We start from the raw sequence: 21,367 nt of genomic DNA, 5'->3' as shown, positions 1-21,367 counted from the left end.
CCGGATCTCTTCAGGTGTTCTGGTACCAGTCTGCTTTCCAGCTCTTTTTTTATCCAGCCATGCCAGTAATTTCCAGGCCTTATCCTCCAGGTCATGAAGCCTACCCTCTTTGTCTCTACCCAATGACTTGGCCATGTCATTCGCTATAGATTTATATTCAGTTTGTTTAAGCTTCAGGGCATGAGCCTGTCTTGTGTCATTGGCTCCCCTCCACTGTCTTTGAGGCGGAGGATTTCATCCTCCAGGCGCGTCAAGTCTTTCTACTTTTCTTTCCGCACCCCAGCTATTAGCGAGAGTGCCTGACCCCGCACCACAGTTTTGAAGGCTTCCCACAGGGTTTGGGATGAACTCATTGATTCCCGGTTCTCTGAAAAGTAGGTTTCCATAGCTGCTACTACCTTGTCTTTCACCACTGGGTACCTGAGGTACCACCCGCCCAACTCTCCTCTCACCAATGACAACTTCTGCCCTCAGTGGGAGTGATCAGATATACATCGGGGGAGGTGCCTGAACTCCCTAATGTTCCCGGCTTGGTGTGCTGGAGTAAGGAGGTAGTCTATTCGTGATAGGCTGTTGTGAGCCCCTGAGCCGAAGGTGTGTTGGCGGTGTCCCGGATGGAACACCCTCCACGTGTCCACAAAGCCCATAGCTTCTAGAAAGTCCAAACTTGACCCAACATGCCTAGGGAATAGTCTTCCTATTTCGTTGCATCCAGGCATAAGCAAGGTGGTGGAAAAATATGTTAATGGGAATCTTTCAGATTTCCTCGATTCCAATTAATTCCTGCACCACATGTGAACCGGTTTTTGGCCTAAGCACAGGACTGAAAACTGCGATTTTAGCAGTGGTGGAGGATGCGAAAAAAGAGACTGGATCAGGGAACCATTCCTTGACCTTAGCGTAGCCTTCGACACAGTGGATCACCCTACACTCTTAGATAGGCTCTGTAAGGCCAGTGTCAGAGGGTGCACCCTGAATTGGATCAGCTCCTTCCTGAAGGACAGCTCCTTTCAGTTATTGGATAAGGCTTGTTCATTGGTGATTTCCACAAGGGTCCTCTCTTAGTCCTACTTTGTTTAACGTATACTCGCTACCCTTGGCGGATATCATAACTCCCTTCGAGATTTCTATAGTTTCTTACGCGGATGATAGCCAGCTGTGTTTTACGCTTTCCCTAGACATGGACACTTAAGTGGAGCAGGTCACCAGCTGGATGACAAATTCCTGCCATAAGTTGAAAGAAGCTAAGACAGTTCATGATCCTCTGGAGCAATTCCTATCCACAAAGGGCCCTTGATTGGCTGCCCTGCCTCTGTTCTCCTCCTGCTCCTAAACCTGCAATAAAACTTCTGAGGGTGTGGCTGAAAAAAGTCCAAGCAACCACATTTGTCCGCAACCTGTTTTGGATTTATGCACATGTTGCTTCTCCCTCAGCCCTTGAGGTGGCTGGTGGTCCAGGCCCTGATTCTTTCACGCCTAGACTATGGCAACGCGCTCTATCTAGGTGCCTTTAAGGCAGTGATTCGTAAACTCCAATTCATGTCAAATGCAGCCGCATGTTTGCTGTTATGGACACATAGGTATGACCTTCACTGGTTGCCTGTGGCCCAAAGAATCGAATTTAAATCCTAGTGCATGGGACACAGATCCTTTCATGCGAGCTCTCCCTCACCAACTGGTTATCCCTTACTCCCCCAAAAGGCTTCTTAGATACGCCAACTCTCATTTAGCCACCGTCCCCACTGGTAGAAGAGACAGAATTGGAAGAAAGTCTTGTGGCTGTAATACAGCCTAGCTGTGGAATGCCCTCCCTCTGGCCATTAGATCTTTGAATAACGAGTTGAGTTTCCAAAAATCCCTCAAGACCTGGCTCTTTATGAACTGATCTTTTTGCTGTTGCGTCTAAACTTGGTGTAGTGGTTCTCTTTTGGTCGCCAGCGCTGGGATGCCTCTGGGTCACCATGCGCTTTACAAATCTCTTAGCATAGCATATTTTGCTAGGTTCTTGAAAGGTTTGCAACATGTGTTTCCTACTTTCCCCTTCATCATGTCTCAGTGGGACCATAATCTAGTCCGGACGTTCTTGATGTGCACTCCTTTTGTGCCGTTGCACAATTGTCCTCGCAGTCTCCTTACCATCATGATGATCTTCCTGGTGGCAATAACATCTGCCCGGAGGGTCAGTGAGCTTCAGGTTTTGTCATCCAAGTCTTCATACATGAACACCTACCTAGACAAGCTAGTTCTTCACACTAGAGCTTCCTTTCTGTCGAAAGAGGTTACTTTTTTTCATGTCGATCGGTACATCACCCTGCCAACTTTATACACTCTGCCACATCCCTCGAAGAAAGAGGATCGGCTCCACTGACTGGACACAAAACAAGCGTTGTCGTTCTACCTTGACCATAGGAAAGAGTTCCAGATGTATGACCTACTCTTCGTGGGGTATGTCGGAGCGGAGAGGAGTAAGGCCATGCAGAAGCAGATCATCTCTAGATGGATTGTGCTCTGCATTAAGATCTGCTACGCATTGACAAAGAAGCAACCCCCTGAGGGTTTGCATGCTCATTCCGCCAGTTAAAGCTGCGACTGCTGCGTTAGAAGGCAGTGTTCCAGTCATGGATATCTGCCAGGCAGTAACATTGGCTTCTCTACACACATTCATGAAGCACTGCTGCCGGACAGTCCAGTCTGTCGGGCAATTTGTTTGTTTGGTCCTGAAGGACTTTCTAGAATGGAACAGTTTTGCAGACCTTCCTCCGGGGAGGCATTGTTTGGATATCTATTCGAAGGTAAGGAATCTGCGGCTTGAAGTCTCTATCAGATGAAAAAGTTACTTACCTTTATAACACCTTATCTGGTAGAGACTAGCCACAGACTACTCCAGTATTCGAACTTTTATAGATTCACTTGCTTGAATCCTTCCCTGTTGTCGAGATGGGAGTCCCCAGGTACCTTAATAAAGTAGTTCAATGATGGGTATAGACTAGAAAAGGCCTAGGCCTCTTAGTTTGGCAACCTATCATAGTGTTTCTTTAAAAAGAGACCATTGTTAAGCACTAACCAACCAGAATGCATAACTTTGGTCTCTTTTTAAAAAATAACTACTATAGGTTACTGAACTAAGGGGCACGGGCGGGTTTCTAGTCTATACCTAACATTTTACTACCTTATTAGGGTACCAGGGAAGGATTCAAACATGTGAATCTATGTAAGATTTAATTACTGGAGAACGAGAGGAAAAGCTAAGTAACTAATTTTTTGCTTACCGAACCACCCATCCTCCTCAGTTTGCAAATGGATTTCAAAGGACAAGTCTGTTTCCCTTTTCAGGGCCATAGTTTTCCACACCAGTGTACTTTTTGGCTCCATGCTCCTGGCGAGGAAAGACATGAAAAGATACGGGCATCTGCGCTCTGGGATGGTGTCTGTATAGGCACCGTGCACATCGTTACTGGCGTGGACAACGCCGACAATGCCACATGGAGATGATTGATGCCACATACTGGCTCGCAGGGGTACTGCTCATGAAAAACTTCCGTTCCAGTCTGACCCCTAGTGATAATTCTAAGGTAGGAAATCTGCTGCTTGATAGTCTCTATCAGATAAGGTGTTAGTGAAGGGATCTAACTTGTTCTGCCATCCCAGCTCATGGGACTGATCCTCTTTTTCCACTGTGATTTCAGAATTCCCATAATTCTCGACAGTGCTAAAGATTGGCCTGGAGAACCCTTCGCTGGTGTCCAATGTCTCCTATGTTATTGGCTCTTTTTATAGACCCTAATTCAAACTTTATAAAGGTGCTCATCAAGGACACTCTGTTAATCTCTAGGCAAGGATTTTGCCTTCTTTCTACAATAACAACTCTTTCAATAGTTCTGTAACTACTATAGGGCTAGCCGTGTGGGGGATTAACCAGTAAAAGATAGAGGCTGTAACGATTAGTGTTTCACCTGATGTGCTAATAGTGCCTCTAAATCAAATTAGACTAAAGTGCCTAAACCGCTTCTGGGATTTTTGCGATTTAAGACATCAATAATACCCCTGTTTTGGATAAGTTTTGTAATTTGTTTCAGCACTGAATCCACTACCAGTTTAGCTTTTGGGGCCGACAACATAAATTACAATGTATAGTTCACAACTAAATTATTATTCTTCATCTCAATGCTGTTTTTTTCCATCATTTTGTTCCAAAGGTAAAAGAACACGTATTCAAGATTTATTTCATCAGGATGTAGCCTTCACATTTAGCTTCTGATGCAGTGCCTACTCCCCAGCTTATGCTCAGTTATAAAGTAAAATTGGTTTCCTAATAGTTTTATTTTTACTCAATGTTGCAATTAGAATTTAACATCAAACCCTGTTGACTTGAACACATTTCGTAAAAGTGACCATGTTTGTCTTCTACGCTAATGACTAACAAAACACAACAAAGTTGCCAAACGGTTTGGAAGTTGAGTAGACACTAAAAGATTCCCAAAGGATACAATAACTAAATCCGTCCACCAAAGATAAATGTGACATGAAGAATTGCTTGTATGAAATACTCTAATGCCATTGTTTTACAGAGTTGTTGTACATGGATATAAAGGGAAAACTTAGAATATAGGTAGTATACGTTTTTAAGACAAACTCTATCCATGAAACTGCAGTGGAGACGCTAAGACCGTGATCATGCCAAAAGTCACGAGTTCACAATGCCCTATAAAGAGTAATGCCCTAGCACAGCTAGACAAGAATGTGTTTCATTCCAGTAATTGAATTTGTGTTAAGGCATGTCCAACTTGAAGACAACAAGCCCTAGAACTGCCAGTAATTAAACGTCGGGTGTATGGGGCATTGCCGTCTGCAATGCATTATTGTACTCCGCACTTAGGCCCTCATTACAGGTTGTGCGAATTAGGCCGTTAAAATCACTCCAGGATAAAGCCATTACCAAACTTTTCGGGTTGCCCCGGAGTGATTTTATCACTCTGCTCTGAGTTAATGAGAATAGATAGATACTGTTTTCTGTTTTACTGCATATAAAACCAGCATTGGCAAAGCCACAGGTCTTGCTTTTTCAAGCTTGTGCAGTGGTTATTTTTTTATTTCTATTGTAAACATTTGTATTAAAAATACAATAAATAAAAAAAATGATGCAACCTAAATGTGGAGGTCATATGCTTACAATAAAAAATTGAAGTTTAAAGAAAAATCCCATAACATTAAATAAAACATGATTGGTGATTCCAAGCAGGCAGTTGCACTTGGAACAAATAGAGACATGCTAATTAGGTTTAATGCACATAACCGGAAAATATGATTCTTATTGGCGTAAAGAAAGAGTGCTGTTCGGATCTAAATTTCTGTAACCTGAAGAAATAGTTTAGCTACTCAAGGATGACAAAAAAAGAAAGATCTGGATAAAGAATGGAAAGGGAAAAAAACATTGACAAGCCAGCCATGGCACTAAAGTGCGCTTCTTAATAGGCAGAATTGCACATGTGCTCTGGAAAAGGCCGTCACTCACTGTGCAAGAACTTAGTAGATGAAGTGGGCTGACCCACTGTCCTTCTTCAATTTTGTGGTGGCCTGAAGCAAGATGTGTATGGCAGTAGATATAGAGGGCTCATCCAAAGCCCCCGTGTGTTGTATGCTTTCATTTATGAATTTTTTGAGAACATGAGAGTGATAAAACATCTAAAGCTGTCTATTTACCGGACCTTAAAAAACAAAATTTTTAACTATTGGCAACCTCTTTTCTTGGCACAAATGCCTCTAGTATGAAGCCAGAGAGTGCACTAATTCTGGACATCTTGTAGCCTGTCAGACTTGGAATTTACCAGTTAGCTGGTAAAGAGGACATTTTGCTGTTTTGTACCAGTTTGACTAAGGTTTTAGTTACAGTTTTCCTATTTGGTAATGCTACGAGTCTGTCTAAGCTCCTAAGCTGCAGGAGTTCACAGGAATTTAAAACAGCCAGACTTGAAAAGAGGTGCTACTGTTCTTTCTGAGCACTCATTGTTCGAGGCATGTGGGCTGCTGAATTCATATCTATAGCATAGATCGCCACCTAGTGTTGGGTCCGGATGATTGCACATTGTTGTCCTGGAAGAGTCTTCGAAGTATCACGAGATAGGTGGCTCCTCCCCTGGACTACAGTGCGCATGGGCATCGACTCCATCCCCAGATTGTTTTTTCCCCGCCATTGGGTTCGGATGCATATTTGATCACTCCAGTTCGGAATCGATAGAAACTTTCTTTTTGGCCCAAAGGCCTTTCCTATAGCGTCGGTATTGTCTTGCGTTCGGTGCCCAGCTCTGTTCCGGCTCAGTTCCCGAGTTGGACATCCAGAGGAGTCGCGTGGCTCTTCGGTGCTCGAGACCCAGTCATAGCAACCAGACTTATTCGACGACACATCATGGAACGGAGCCCGTTCAAAAGATGCCCCGTGTGCAACTCGAAGTATCCCCACATCGATGTCCACCCGGTGTGCAACAAGTGCCTGTCGCCGGATCACGATGAAGCCAACTGTATGGCTTGTTCTCGTTTTCGCTCCAAGAAGACGATTCGACTTCGGCGCGTGGCGCGCCAGGAGGCCCAGCAGACGGCCCCTGACCCGGTGAACATTTTCGAGGGAGAAGAAGCAGACGAGCAGGAAGATCGGGAGCCGATTTCAACCCCAGCGGCAGAGATCGACTCCAACTACGACGCAGACGTCGAAATGCTCGATACAGAAGACGTCGTCGACGAGGTAGGAGACGACAATGAGGCCTATGGGGCCACGGAAGATAGCTCAGGCGAAGAGCTATGCCCCGTTCGGACAATAGCTAAGGCTCAGGTCGAGGGATCGTCACATGGCCTTACCCAAGATCTTGCACCTAGATCCACGGTCTCGCCTCCGGGCCCGGCTACGGACACTTCTACGGAGCCGCTATTACTCAAAACGAAACCGAAAGTGAAAGCTTCGGTCTCGACAAAACCGAAAGTGATAGTGGCGCCGTCGAAGCAAAAAGCGCCTGTCGCCTTGGTCGGCTCCACGTCTTCGGACCGGTCGGCGCAGACGAAGCCAAAGAAGGTTGTCGAACCTGCGAAGTCGCTCAAGGGCGTCGAGCCGAAGACTGGGGCACCGAAACCGCTGGTCAAGGCCGCCGACCCGAAACCGTCGGCGCCGAAGGCCGTCGACCCAGGCAAAGGACTCGGAGCTCCAAAGGCTGTCGATCCTGCCCGTCGGCCGGACAAGGCCAAAAGTACTGTTGCCCTCGAGTCTGCACATGGTGGTGGCTCGAGAGCACCTGCTGGGTCGACGAAACCGTCCGCATCCTTCACGAAGCAGGTGTCGGACTCGTTGCAGCGCATCAAGGACAAGGCTTCCGCGGTCGATCCGAAGGATATTTCCGCCGCGAAGCCTGCCACCAAACCGCAAAAGTCGAAGGCGCCGATTCAATTCACGCTGCCGCCGAAAGTGGCGCCGAAGCCATTCGCGCCCAGGACAGTCGTCGAGGCGTCCATGAAGGTGTCCACGGGGCCGAAGCCTACCCCTGCAGTTGTAGGCACAAAGCATCGACACCCCTACTGGAGGAGCAGTCGGAACACTTTATCGACGCCAAGACCGGTAAACTTTCCGTCTACAAGCGAAAGATCACACCGGCACAGCCTATGGAGTCCTACACTATTCCTTTGAAGAAGAAAAAGGCTTCCACGGATTCCCCAGTTCTTGTTGAACTAATTCATCCACGTGCTCAGGACACTGCTCCAATCTCGCCCACTTACTCGGATGTGGAGGCTGGGGAAGGTGACTATGATGAATACAACTACCCTGCCGACACTGATCCTGAGTATCACCATGACACATGGGCAGATGCTACGGACCCAGGGGATCCGCAAACTGCCCCGGACACTCAAGTGTATACTGTCAAGACCTCCCCTACTGAGGATTCTGCGGCATTTAATGCGCTTATTGAGACGGCAGCTAAAAATCATGACGTCCAGCTCCATGCTGACCCTATTGAAGTGGACTTTCTGTTTGATACCTTTTCCACCTCTGAAAAGACTGTCAAGACTCTGCCAATGCTGAAGGGTGTCTTGAAACATGCTGCAGACATTTTTAAAGAACCCACACGTGCCAGGGTTATAAACCCCAGAATTGAAAGAAGTACAAGCCGGCACCTGGCGACCCTACCTACATCAAGGGCCAGTTGCCGTTGGACTCTCTAGTTGTTTCTAATGCCCGGAAGAGGGCAAATTCACAAACTACTGGTGATGCTCCTCCCCCTGACAAGGAATCTAAGGTGTTAGAAGCATCAGGGAAGAGGGTGGCGGCTCAAGCGGGCAATATCTGGCGTATTTCTAACACGCAGGCACTCTTGGCCAGATATGACAGGGGACATTATGATACACTTGAAACCCTGTTACAACACTTGCCAGATGAGTATAAGGAGGCAGCAGAGATGCTCATTCAAGAAGGGAAACTCATCTCAAATGCTTCAATTAAGTGTGCACTGGACGCAGCGGACACCGCGGCCAGAGCCATTAACACAAGTGTAATGTTGCGGCGTCAGGCCTGGCTCAGAATCTCCGGGTTCAAGCCGGAGATACAAACCACCATCCTAAATCAGCCTGTAAACCCTGATCACTTATTTGGACCTGAGGTGGACACCACCCTGGAAAAAATCAAAAAAGACACAGAGACTGCAAAGTCTATGGGGGCTCTCCAGTCCCAGCAGTTCAGGGGTAGTACTTTTCGTTGCTCAAGCAATAGAGGTGTTTCCAGAGGCCAGATGTCCCAGCAAACACAGTACACTAAAAGTGGTGCACAAACCTCATACAACAAACAGAGTAGAGGTTTGCTATCGCGGAAACAGCGCCAAGGGCAGAGGTCGTGGAAACAACAACTCCCGATCCTCCGCTGCCAACAAACAGTGACGCCTTGTCACTGCCCCCCGACCATACAACACCTGTCGGGGGGAGACTGCAACAGTTCCTGCCAGTCTGGAAATCCATCACCACAGACAGGTGGGTCAGAAAGCTTATCCAGTACGGTTATTGTCTGGAGTTAACGTCCACTCCACCCAACATTCCCCCAAAACACCGTCCTATGTCAACAGAGAATTTGCACTTATTGCAGCAAGAGGTGCTCGTCTTGCTGCAAAAAGGGGCAATCGAGCTCGTACCAGTGGAACAAAGAGGCTCGGGAGTGTACTCCCTGTACATCTTGATCCCAAAGAAAGACGGGTCCCTACGACCCATACTGGACCTCAGGCCCCTAAACCAGTACATTCTCTCAGAACACTTTCATATGCTCACGCTGCAGCAGGTTCTTCCGTTGCTCAATCAAGGGGATTTCCTCGCAACATTAGATCTAAAATACGCATATTTCCACATTTCTCTACATCGGTCACACAGAAAATACCTCAGATTCACCATTCAGAATGAGCATTACCAATTCAAAGTCCTCCCTTTCGGAGTGACCACAGCGCCCAGGGTGTTCACAAAGTGCCTAGCAACAGTGGCTGCACACCTCAGGAGACAAAACGTTCACGTCTACCCTTATCTGGACGACTGGCTTGTCCAAGCAAAGTCGGCCCAGCAGTGCGCTGCCAACATGTCCCACACCATTCACCTTCTTCACGATCTGGGATTCTCACTGAATTATCCAAAGTCACACCTTCAGCCAGCCCATGTGCGGCAGTATCTGGGCGCGACGATAGATACTATGGCGGCCACAGCTCAGCCAAATTCTGTGAGGATCAACAGCATTCAATTGCTAATACAGGAATTCAGACCGCAACACTCGCTTCCAGCACGAGTGTTCATGCAGTTGATAGGCATGATGGCCTCCTGCATCTGCATAGTCCCGCACGCGAGACTACATATGCGTCCGCTTCAAGAGTGCTTAGCACGTCAGTGGAATAAGGCTCACGGACAGTTAAAAGACTTAGTGTTGGTGACCGGTCGGGCATACAACTCTCTGCATTGGTGAAATCCACACAACCTTTGCAAGGGCCGACCGTTCCAGGAGCCTGTTCCACAGATCATCCTAACGACGGACGCTTCTCTCCAGGGTTGGGGAGCTCATGTACTCCACTACACTGTGCAGGGACTATGGACAACGCAGCAAAGGAAGTTGCACATCAACCACCTATAGCTGATGGCAATCTTCATGGCAATGAAGGCATTCAGGGTACATCTGTCCAACAAAGTCGTGTTGATCCGGACGGACAACATGACAGCCATGTACTACATTCAGAAGCAAGGAGGTACACACTCTCCACAGTTGTCTCATCTGGCTCAGAGCATGTGGAAGTGGGCCATTCAGAGGAACATCTTCCTCATGGCGGAACACCTCCCAGGCAAAGACAATCAGATGGCGGATCTGCTCAGCAGGTACAGCCACCAAATGCACGAGTGGGAGATACACCCATCAGTACTCCACCCGTACTTCCAGCAGTGGGGTCATCCGGAGATAGACCTGTTCGCCACAAGGGAAAACGCCAAATGCCAAAGCTTTGCCGCCAGGTTCCCGCACCCACAGTCGCAGGGCAATGCGATATGGATGAACTGGTCAGGCAGATTTGCGTACGCTTTTCCCCCAGCACCTCTGATACCGCTGGTGGCACGAAAGCTAAAGCAACACTCGATGATGCTCATCCTGGTTGCTCCAACGTGGGCACGCCAACCATGGTACACCACGTTTCTAGAACTTTCCGTGGTACCGCATCAAAGGCTGCACCTCACACCCAGACTTTTGACGCAAAGCCATGCTGACATTCAGCACCCAGATCCGCAACAGCTCAACCTGGCGATCTGGCTCCTGAGGTCTTAGAGTTTGGCTACCTCAACTTGCCTCTGACTGCATGGATATCATACGGGAGGCGAGAAAGCCCACCACCAGAGCATGCTACGCAGCAAAATGGAAGCGGTTTGTCATTTACTGCGTAGACCACGACATTGACCCGCTTGATGCGTCCACGCACAGCATCATTTGTTATCTGTTACATCTTTACAAATGCAATCTAGCATATGCTTCCATTCGAATACATTTATCCGCCATAGCGGCTTATCTCCAAAACAGGCAGCATCTCTCCCTTTTCCGAGTGCCTGCCATTAAAGCTTTTCTAGAGGGGCTCAAACGAGTCATTCCTCCCAGGACCCCACCTGCTCCTGAATGGAATCTTAATGTGGTCCTCACCCGACTGATGGGTCCACCTTTTGAGCCTCTACATTCATGCGAGATTCAGTTCTTAACATGGAAAGTGGCTTTCCTGATAGCCATTACGTCACTGCGACGTGTTAGTGAGCTCCAAGCGCTCACTGTACAAGACCAATTCATACAAATTCACTTCAACCGGGTGGTGCTGCGCACTAACCCTAAATTTCTTCCAAAGGTGGTTTCACTGTTCCATGTCAATCAGACTATTGAACTGCCTGTGTTCTTCCAAAATCCTGAGTCAGTGGCTGAAAGAATGCTCCACACTCTTGACGTCAAAAGGGCTTTGATGTACTACATTGATAGGACCAAAGATTTTAGAAGGACAAAACAACTCTTTGTTGCCTTTTCCGCACAACACAAGGGCAACCCCATTTCCAAAGCAGGTATAGCCAGGTGGATCGTTAAGTGTATTCAAATTTGCTATCAAAAGGCTAAGCGCACTTTAACGATCCCCCAAGAGCCCACTCCACCCGCAAGTTGGGGGCCTCCATGGCTTTCCTCGGAAATATACCTTTAGAAGACATTTGTAGAGCAGCCACATGGTCTACCCCACACACATTTACGAAACACTACTGTGTAGATGTGCACTCCAAGCAGCTGTAGGGCAGGCTGTTCAAAAAACACTTTTTCAAACGTCTGCAGCTGGCACAGGCGGCCGCCGCTAATGGAGGGACTGCTATATATTCTATGCTATAGATATGAATTCAGCAGCCCACATGCCTCGAACTGAATATGCTACTTACCAGTATGCGTCTGTTCTTGGCATGTAGGGCTGCTGACATTCATATCGCCCACCCTCCTCCCCGGCGCCTGTAGCGGCTGCAGAATTTACACTTACTCTTAGCATGGCCATCGCTCACACTGTTACACTTCATCTTCGTCACAATGGCTAAAAACAATCTGGGGATGGAGTCGATGCCCATGCGCACTGTAGTCCAGGGGAGGAGCCACCTATCTCGTGATACTTCGAAGACTCTTCCAGGACAACAATGTGCAATCATCCGGACCCAACATCAGGCGGCGATCTCTGCTATAGATATGAATGTCAGCAGCCCTACATGCCAAGAACAGATGCATACTGGTAAGTAGCATATTCATTACCTTGAATACCCCTAGTATTACATTTTTATCATGAGGCTATAGTATGTAACCCCTATTTTACATGAACTTATTAGAAGATAGTAGCCATCTCCATAGTGAGCACAGGCTGTCTTTTGAAGTAGAGACTCATCCCACTTTCAACAAGGAGTTTCTAGCAGGACTTAAACTTCTGTTATGAAGTACAAAACAGAACAACAGCTACGCCCATTGACTAATTATAACTTTCAATAACTTGTTCATTGCCAAGTGGTTAGACAGCATTGCACTTTTATACAGTGACTACCATTCAAATAGAGATGTGACCAATCTCGTTTTTTTTTTATTGCTTCGCTATAAGATGCCCCATTTTGAACTTAGGCTCAGCAGGCTGGTCAGAACATTTTGATTGGGCCATACTTACAGAAAGGTTGTTTGTCATCTTTCACAATGAAAAACATGGTGTGGAATTTTGGAATCTCTTTCTTATCCTTTGAGAAAGAAGGTAGAATTTTGTTTATAAAGCTATTTGGTAAAATGTCATGGGTAGTTGCAGAAAGCGATCTCTGTGTAATTTCATTTCGTTTCCAAATGGAAAATTTAGTACAGGGTGAACTGATGTTTCAACAGTTTCAGATATTTTTAAAGTATTTTGTAGGAATACTTACTTCATTATTTGTCTCTCCCTTTCAGTCTAGACAAGATATGCCTTCAGAAGATGTAGTGTCATTACAAGTGTCGCTGATTAATTTAGCCATGAAGTGCTATCCAGATCGTGTTGACTATGTGGACAAAGTTCTAGAGACCACAGTGGAAATATTTAATAAACTCAATCTGGAACAGTAAGTGAAACATTTTATTCTTAGTTGTGAACGTTTTGTGCTTGCTGGGAAGTTGCTTCTTTCGTAATGTTTATGCATATCAGATAGTGTGTTTTTGTTGTTTTTTAACTTTGTTTTTGGCATTTATATAATTTAGCAGTAAGGACAAACCGCATTTTATTTAACATTATTAGATGTGCAAGCAAAGGTGTCCAATAAGAAAAATGTAGTCCTGCACAACAACACATCGAAAAGCAACAAGGCAAACCTGGACAAACATATAGTGGTTAACGGGTGAATACACTCAATTCTCGTTGCCATGGTCCGTAATATCCAGCTCCCTACTTAGCTAAACTCTAGGCTTCGAGCTACCAGGCCTTCTGTCATACATCTCCTGCCCTACAAAGTCTGGCAATGTCGTTGACCGGTCATCAGCAAGAGGTTGGTGCCACTGGCCTCATCTTTCCTTATAACTTAGAACAGAGTTTTCAGCTAGCGGCCACTGCTCAACCTCCCACTTACAATGGGGAGACCCTCTGGCAATCTCTAGTGCATGGCTAGAGTCCGCCTGGCCAGTCCCAAAAACTGAGCACCCACTCCTCCCGCTTTCAACCCTAAGGAACAGACCAAAAAAAGGCCACACGTACTGTAGGAGGGCTGTCTGGGTCAATGTATGCTCCAGATCTATTGGGACCTTCCCGCAGAAGCTAGCTACCCCGAGGCAAGACCAAGTCATGTATAAGAATTTGGCATCCAACTCGTGGTAACGGGGACACTCGTTATTAATCCTACCTACAGCGTATTAATCCTGTGTGGAGTAAGATATGCCATGTGAAGGTAATTGACCTGGGTATAACAAAACCTGGTGTAATGCCAAATTGCATATACCTGCTCCAATGCCCTGGCCCAGTCCATGTCATTTATGTCCTTACCTAACACAGTGTCCCCCACTACAGCCGAAGCCACTCCACATCGGCTTGAGTCTGGAGTAAGGCCAGCTTGTAAAACCAGGAGACCAATTTGCCCCTTTCAAATTTAAGGGCAATTTACAGCACCTTGTACGTCTGAAGCTCGGCCTGTCCCAGCACATGAATCTGCTGAGTCATCGCCGTAAATGTCAGGAATTGTGAGACAGGCAGACCGGCATCTGCCACCAGCTTCATCAGTGGCCGCAAGCTACCCTTGTGAAAACAATCCCCAACCATAGTTGGGTCCGCTGCCGTCCAAGTGGCATGCCTCCTCCCCATGAAGAGCGCCTACCTCTGGAGGCGGGAATACCAACCAAGGGGACCGCCGGGCCATAGGGCCAGGAGCATCCCACAAACATACTGAATTACTTCCAGCTGCGCCGGGCTATCCGCAACAAATTTAGGGAGAGGGCTGATGGCTAGATGCCCTCCCACTAAACGGGATATCAATGCTCCCTCACTGTGTAGGGTGTCATAGCATCCCAGTTGCTCCTGATGGAGACATCTCAGCCATTTGGCTTACAACAGAATCTGAGCCATGACTCGGAGGTCCCCCTCCTTAGTCGGACAGTGGAAAGAGGCTCTACATCTGCTCCCATCTCAAATAAGCTCCTGCACCAAGGTGTCTAGTGTGCGGAACCAGGACTTAGGGATCCACAGCTGGAGGTTCACAGTAAAATATAGCGCCCTAGGCAAGAGAATCAACTTAGTGAGCACTATTCTCACCATTATGGGAATCCTTTGCGATTGACAAAATACGACACTGCTCCGCAGCGACCGGAGCACTGCTCCAAGGTTGTCATCTGTGCTATCCAATTCACTGTGGTATTTCCACCCCAAGATATTGAAGCACCTAGGGCTCTCACAGGACACCATGGGCCTGCATCAAGAGCGGAAGTCAGACGCTGCCCCCACACACTGAAAAGATACAACACGTATCCCAATTCATGACTAGGCTCGTTGCCTTGCCCAAAAGGTGCAACAGGGAAGTACACAGTGGGATCCCTGTCCCTGGATTGCACAGAAATAAGAGCATGTAGTCTGCGTAGAGGGAAAGGGCTTATTCTCTGTCGTGCAGTGGGATTCCCCTACCTCCACCCTGATGATGCTTGCAAAGGGCTCTGTGGTGATCGCAAACAACGGGGACAAAGCACAGACCTTCCTGTTGCCCATGCGTATCTCAAGAGGGCCTGAAATATTCTGCCCGGTTTTCACTTTAATGCGTCCCAGTATACAATAGTGTGAGCCATTGAGGCCCTAGATTCATGCAACACATCACTGCCCACATATAACGAAACTGCAACGTGTCAAAGGCTTTTCGTAGATTCACAGAGAGAACACCCACGTCTGGGAAGGTTTCCTAGGATGTTCTCGTTGAGCACTTGGGAGAGGTACCTGATATTTAAGGAAGTGTTGCAGTGTGTGGTAAACCCATTCTGGTGCATGTGGATCAACATCAACAGAGACTGATAGGAGGAAGTCTCCTCCGGGTCCTTTTGGGGAACTTGGGTAAGGATGTCAACTGAGCTACTCTGCTGGTCGGGGTATAGTACCTGTCTCCCAAGCAACCTCATACAGGCCCACCAAATTAGGGGGCAAGGAGAGACTCATACAGCTGATAGAACTCAGCTGCGAGACTGTCAATGCCTGGACTCTTCCCGTGGCCAGCACCTTGATGGCTCCCCTTATCTCTGGCTTTGTAATCCACTACTGGTAGCCCCAACAACCGTCGAAGATTGTCCAACAGCATGGAAAGGGCTGTCCTGTCTAAAAGGCTGGCAATGACGGGTCATTAAGCCAGACCCGCTGCACTATAGACGTTTCTATGAAGCTCAACAAACACGTCATGAATGGCAAACTGTGCAGTGTCCCAGACAGCCTGCACTGTGCCAGTCAGGCGGTCCTGCGCTACTAGCCATGACAAAGCCTACCCGCATTGCTCTCCTCAAGAATGCATCCTCACCACATGTTCCTTGTAGGAGAAGAGATCGAAGTGCTACATCGCTGCCACTTTTGTGTCTGTGCTTGTAAGAGGTCCAGCCGCCAGGCCGGGTTCATTCGGATCCTGGTCTTCAACTCATGCAGGGTATTCTCAAAGTGGGCAAGCTCAGCCTCCAGCGATTTCAAAACTCCAACCTGTGTGCTCAGACAGTGCCCCCGAATCGCTACTTTAATGGCTTCCCAAACTGTGAAAGTGTGCGCTGTAGACAGATTATGGTGAAATTACGTTCACCTGGGAATCCTGTAACACTGGGTCATGCAACTGCTCTGGGCAAAGTCTGCATGATCGGAGCTAGCTTCTTCTCCCAGCCTAAATGCATCAGGAGTGGTTTGTTGTCGGAGGAGGTATGTGCCAAGTATTCAGCCAGGGGTGACCACACTGCCTCTGTGGGAGGGACGAGCAATTTGTCCTGGTGGGCATGCAAGTCATGCTACGGGGAGTAAAATCAGTATTGCCTTGTCAATCTCTGTCTATGCCTCCAAAGGTCGAGTAATTCCCAGTGAGCCACCCACTCCTGGAAGAGCTTGGCCATCCTCCTGGTCGGGGAATGAAGGAGAAGGGTGGGTGGGGGGGGAGTGGTAGAGCGTTCTTGAGTGAAATCTGCCACACAGTTATAGTCTCCACCCAATACCCTGACCGAATGTGTAGTGGAGTCCAAAATCTGGGCCAAAAAAGTTTAATGCAATTTGATTCACATTAGGGACATACATGCTGCCAAGCTCAAATCAATGTGCCATCCAGAGTACCCTGCTTAAGCTTGAACCTGCTGTCTTTATCCTCTGTGAGGTGCGTCAGAATGAAACCCTATGCTGAATTCAAATGAGCGAGCCCTGGGCAAAAGCGGAATAGCCAGTAGCATACACCTGGCCCATCCACTGTTGCTGCAGACTAGAGACCTCACTGCCCGCTAAATGCGTTTCCTAAAGAAGGTCAAAATAGACTCCTGCCTGAGCAGAGTGCATCCCCTTAACATTCCATGTGAGAATGGTGTAGGTAGGTGTCAAAGAAGCCATACAGTAAGTGTTAGCGCTCATGCCACCCCACCACCAAGTCAGGAAGCAGGGCCCCCCAGTAAAACAAGGATGCCGAAAGGCGCCAGCTACCGACCCACTGGTATGAGTACAGCACTAGTATGCAACAACCAGAACCTCAGATGCCCAACAAACTTGATCAAACATACCCCAACACCCACCTCCCAAGGCACACTGATGCCCAAAACCCAACAAACCAACAATCTGGATACAGCTCTGCTCCCTTGGCAAGGACGTCCTGTGGGGCATCAGCGGGGGAGGGGTAGTCAGCCAGTAGGTCTGTAGGTGGGAGAAGGCCACCACTTGATCCCACCGCAATAGTCAGTCCAATGTTTGGCGCCCTGCTCTTGTCACATATGCAGGGCCAAAGTCCACCAACGCTTCCATTCAGCAAGGAGGGGCCCCAGATGACCCTCTCTGATTCTGATCAAATCCAGGCCCATGTCTCCTCAGGGGTATTTAAAAACAATGAGCGATCCTCAACAGTGAGCTTGAGGCAGGCAGGGGATAGCAACATATACTGCAGGTCCAAATCTCGAATAGCCCGTTTCGCCTCCACAGGGTGGCCCTTTTATGTTGGAAACTCAGCTTGTAGTCAAGGAAGATGGCAACTAGACTGTTGTCAACTGAAAGGGGGCAGCCACTCAGAGTATCCTAGACCCTGTAATTAAGCAGTTTGACCACCACAGGGTGGGGAGGCATCTCCAGCAGTGGATGCCGCCCCGGCACCCGGTGTGCTCATTCTAGGACAAAGAGTGGAGAGAGACCCGGTGGGCCACCATAGTTCGAATACAGGCATCCATGTATTTCACCATGTCATTACCTTCTGCCCCCTCAGGAAGACCCACCTCTCGCACATTTTTGCGTCTGCTCCTTCCCTATGCAGCCTCTGCTCTCCTATCCCGCATATCCACTTGCTCAGCAAGGGACGCTACCTGCTTTTTAAGCTCGCCAACTGTCGGTTCCACAACCTGTAGTGTATTCTCTACAGTATTCACCTTTTCAGCCATCCTGCAGGGGTCATCACGGAGAAGATTCATGTTGATCGCCACCCGGTCGATTTTTTTTCTTGTTCTTCTAGGGACTCCTTTGTGGCAGTTATTGCGTCCAAGATGCGATCCAGTTTGCCGGGGGCCATGCCCTGTGTGCATTGTTCCACCTCCTAAAGCTGCGTTTCCTCCACATATTGGGAAATACTGTCTGGGCCCAACTGAAGGCCCCCCCAGCTCCCTGGTCGTTCTGGGGCAGCCCAGAGGTAGACACCAGGATCCACAATGTGCCATGCACCCTATATGTAGGTCCACAACCCTCTTCATTTAGCCAAGGGAGGGGTAGGCTCCATGTAGGGGCAGGCAATCCAAAAGTTCAGGCCAGAGGTGGGCAGATTCAGCAGTGTCCACACATGTAGAAAGGGGAAGCAGAGCACGCCCCAATGTCGGAGCCTGGGCCAGAACAGCATGCGGCTCAAGCCGGGGCCACCACCAAAGGGGAGGGTGTTGGCACCATTCTTGCCCCAGTCCTCAGGAGACCACCAGCTGACCCCTACAGTGAGCCTCAGGACCCCCTGTAATGGGGCGCAGCCGCCCAGGCTCCAGCAGGCCGCTGCAGAACTTGCCACATTCCCTATAGCCAGACCACGCTCCCCAGGCATCATGTCTCCAGCTCTCAGCCCGACATGTCAGCCATCTTCACCTAGAGAGCCCCAATGTGCAGGTTTTGGAGTCACACAACTACTGTACAGGTACTCTTGCATCCAAGTTTCAGAGCTCCGTCCATCATCTCCTTGTGTTTGCTTTGTTCGCCCTAAGTTGGCAAGGTATGCCCAGACATGGGTCCCTTGCTCACTTTTCCACTGGATTCAAGCTAGCCTGGCTGATGAGGGGTGTTACCCCGAAACCGGTCCCAGGATGCTTGTTTTCTGTTCAGAGAAGACTTAGCTTGGCAGTTCAGGCTGGACTGTTCCCATGAGGCACGGGGTCAAGACTGCTTTGCATATAGCTGGGTCTGAACTGAGGTGGCGAAGTGAGCTAAAGAACGATTATGGATTCAACCCAGATCTGTGACTGGGGGTGAGTGTCTGAAAAGTTTCAGTGCTCCGTCCATCATCTCTTGTGTTTACTCTTGCATACAGCACCATATTCCTCTTCAATGCAAGGATGTTCTTCCTCCAGATAATTTGAAGAAACTATACTATAAAGCCTGCTCTGCTACGACCTCCCTGCTTCATTTTGGCATTGCTCAGTTATTCCTATTTTTCTGCACTCGTAAGGATTGTTCTTCATCCTCCATAAACCATTTTTTTAAATTCATGCACGTACTTTGAGGAGCATATATGTGTCCTTATTCATAAGGAGACAGTCTGCTTAGGTTTGGTGACCGGATTCATACATCTCCTCTGTAGTTCGCATTCTGGAAGGAGCCTTAGGCATTCAGTTTGCGGTTGGAAAGAAATCCTAAGAAACTGATTCACTTGTGAAAACCAGAGCTTTGGCACTGATGTAAATTTAGGCTAGGGGGTCATTTAAACGTTTTTACTGATCCTTGGTGCAACGTTTTTCATGGTTGTTGCTGTGGAGTACCCTTTTCTCCAACATATAAATCAGGCCCTTGGTTCTTAAATCAAAAACCACTATTTGTGTGTAGTCTAATTCCAGTGATATATTTTGGAAATTCCCTTTCTTGAGGCCACCTGGGTGGCAAAAGCCTGAGTTGTTGGGTGTGCTATATGCATAGCCACCTTTACCTATTTAAACCCAAGGTGCAGTTGCCTTATTTTAAGGTTGACTCAACAATCCATACAAAATCGACTTTGAGGAGACCTTAACATGTCAGAAGCAATCCTTAATTTTGACCTCTTTGAAGTACCAGTCTAGTGCTGTACATTGATATCCTACTAGTCTGCGAGCTCTGCCACAAGATGAGGGTTTATGATTACAGCGGTACAGAGAGAGTGGCCAAGCGCCACTCCACGCACACCACTAGGCAAGCGCCAATCTACACACATAGTCATCAAGCGCGAGTCCACCCACAGCTTTGGCCAAGTGCAGGCCCACACACACTGCTAGCAAAATGTCAGGCAAAGGTCAGTATGCGCGGAGTGTCAGCCAAAGTCCAGTTTACACACACAAACTCTCCCTGGGTTCTTGTGGTTTTCAGCTCCTGTTTGGGTGCAGATAAGAATGAAAATATCACTGAAACAGCCAAAATGTGTGCTTAAAAAAAGGGAGTGACCCTTGCCTATGGGGCTTCTCACCTGGCATGCCCATAAACATATCCCTGGTGCCTAGGGAATTCAGATAAGGGGCTATTGCCCTGATCTGCCTTCTGGGGGTAGAAAGCCTTTTTTGGCAGTGGGGGCATTAGCATTCCCATTCTCGGCAACCCCCCTTACGTATAAAGAGAAACAACAAAATCCCTGGTGGCTAGTGGGCTCTCTGCTCTGGGGGCGGGGGGGGGGGGGGGGGGTCGGGCTGATTAGGGGCTATTCCCCCATATGTCTCCCGGGGGAGGCAGAAAGGCTGTGGCAATTTTTTTTGGGGGGGGGGGGGGGTTGGGGGCAATGGCATGCCCATTTTGGGCAGCCCCTACCCCTAAATACATTTAAAAAATCCCTAGTGCCTATTGTGCGTTCAGCCGTCCCCCTGGGGCAGTATGGGGGCTATTGCCCCCATCTGCCTCCGGGGGGGGGGGGGGGGGGCAGAAAGACTGTGGATATTTGCAGGGGTGAGGGCATTGGCATGCCGATCTCGGGGAGCCCACCACTCCTAAATACAATATAAAACATACCTGGCATCTAGTGGGCTTTCTGTCCCCCGGGGGCAGATCGGGGTTATTGCCCCATTTGCCTCCCTGGGTAGGGCAGAAAGACTGTGGACATTTGCGGGGTGAAGGCATTGGCAAGCCCATCTCGGGCAGCCCCCACTCCTAAGTACAATGTAAATGGGGGCTCTTATCTGTTGCCATAGCTGAATTACAGTGTTAATTCGCTTTTGTCTAGAACTTTTATTTTTGTTAAATTCCCCTGGCTGTATGCATTTACTATAGTTCTATTAAAACTGTTCACGCTGTTTAAACCCCCTTCACTTTCAAGATGAGATCTCTTCCCACGGAAAAGGCAGAGCTTCTACCAGTATGCTGGAATGCTTGCTTTTTAGGTCTCGCCTACGCAGCACGCATGCCTTACTTAGGAAGAGACCTTTAAGAATCAATTCGCTTTTTGCCCCAAAAACGTGCACGCTTCAGATTGCTTTCAATGGCAACGCGTGCAACTTTGG

The 21,367-nt window shown here is 48.2% G+C and overlaps 1 protein-coding gene across 2 annotated transcripts in view; it reads left to right on the top strand.

Moving 5' to 3' along the window:
• VPS35 (VPS35 retromer complex component) overlaps positions 1-21,367 on the top strand; it is a 464,919-nt gene that overhangs the window by 232,012 nt on the left and 211,540 nt on the right. For both annotated transcript variants that reach the window (XM_078669694.1, XM_078669693.1), the window contains exon 10: positions 12,965-13,113. In XM_078669694.1, coding sequence (XP_078525820.1) covers positions 12,965-13,113 — 149 coding nt within the window. The remainder of the gene's footprint in view (positions 1-12,964; positions 13,114-21,367) is intronic.

The sequence above is a fragment of the Lissotriton helveticus genome, chromosome 12, assembly GCF_964261635.1.
Source record: "Lissotriton helveticus chromosome 12, aLisHel1.1, whole genome shotgun sequence".
Classification (NCBI taxonomy): Eukaryota; Metazoa; Chordata; class Amphibia; order Caudata; family Salamandridae; genus Lissotriton; species Lissotriton helveticus.
This window is presented reverse-complemented; position numbering and strand designations above follow the sequence as displayed.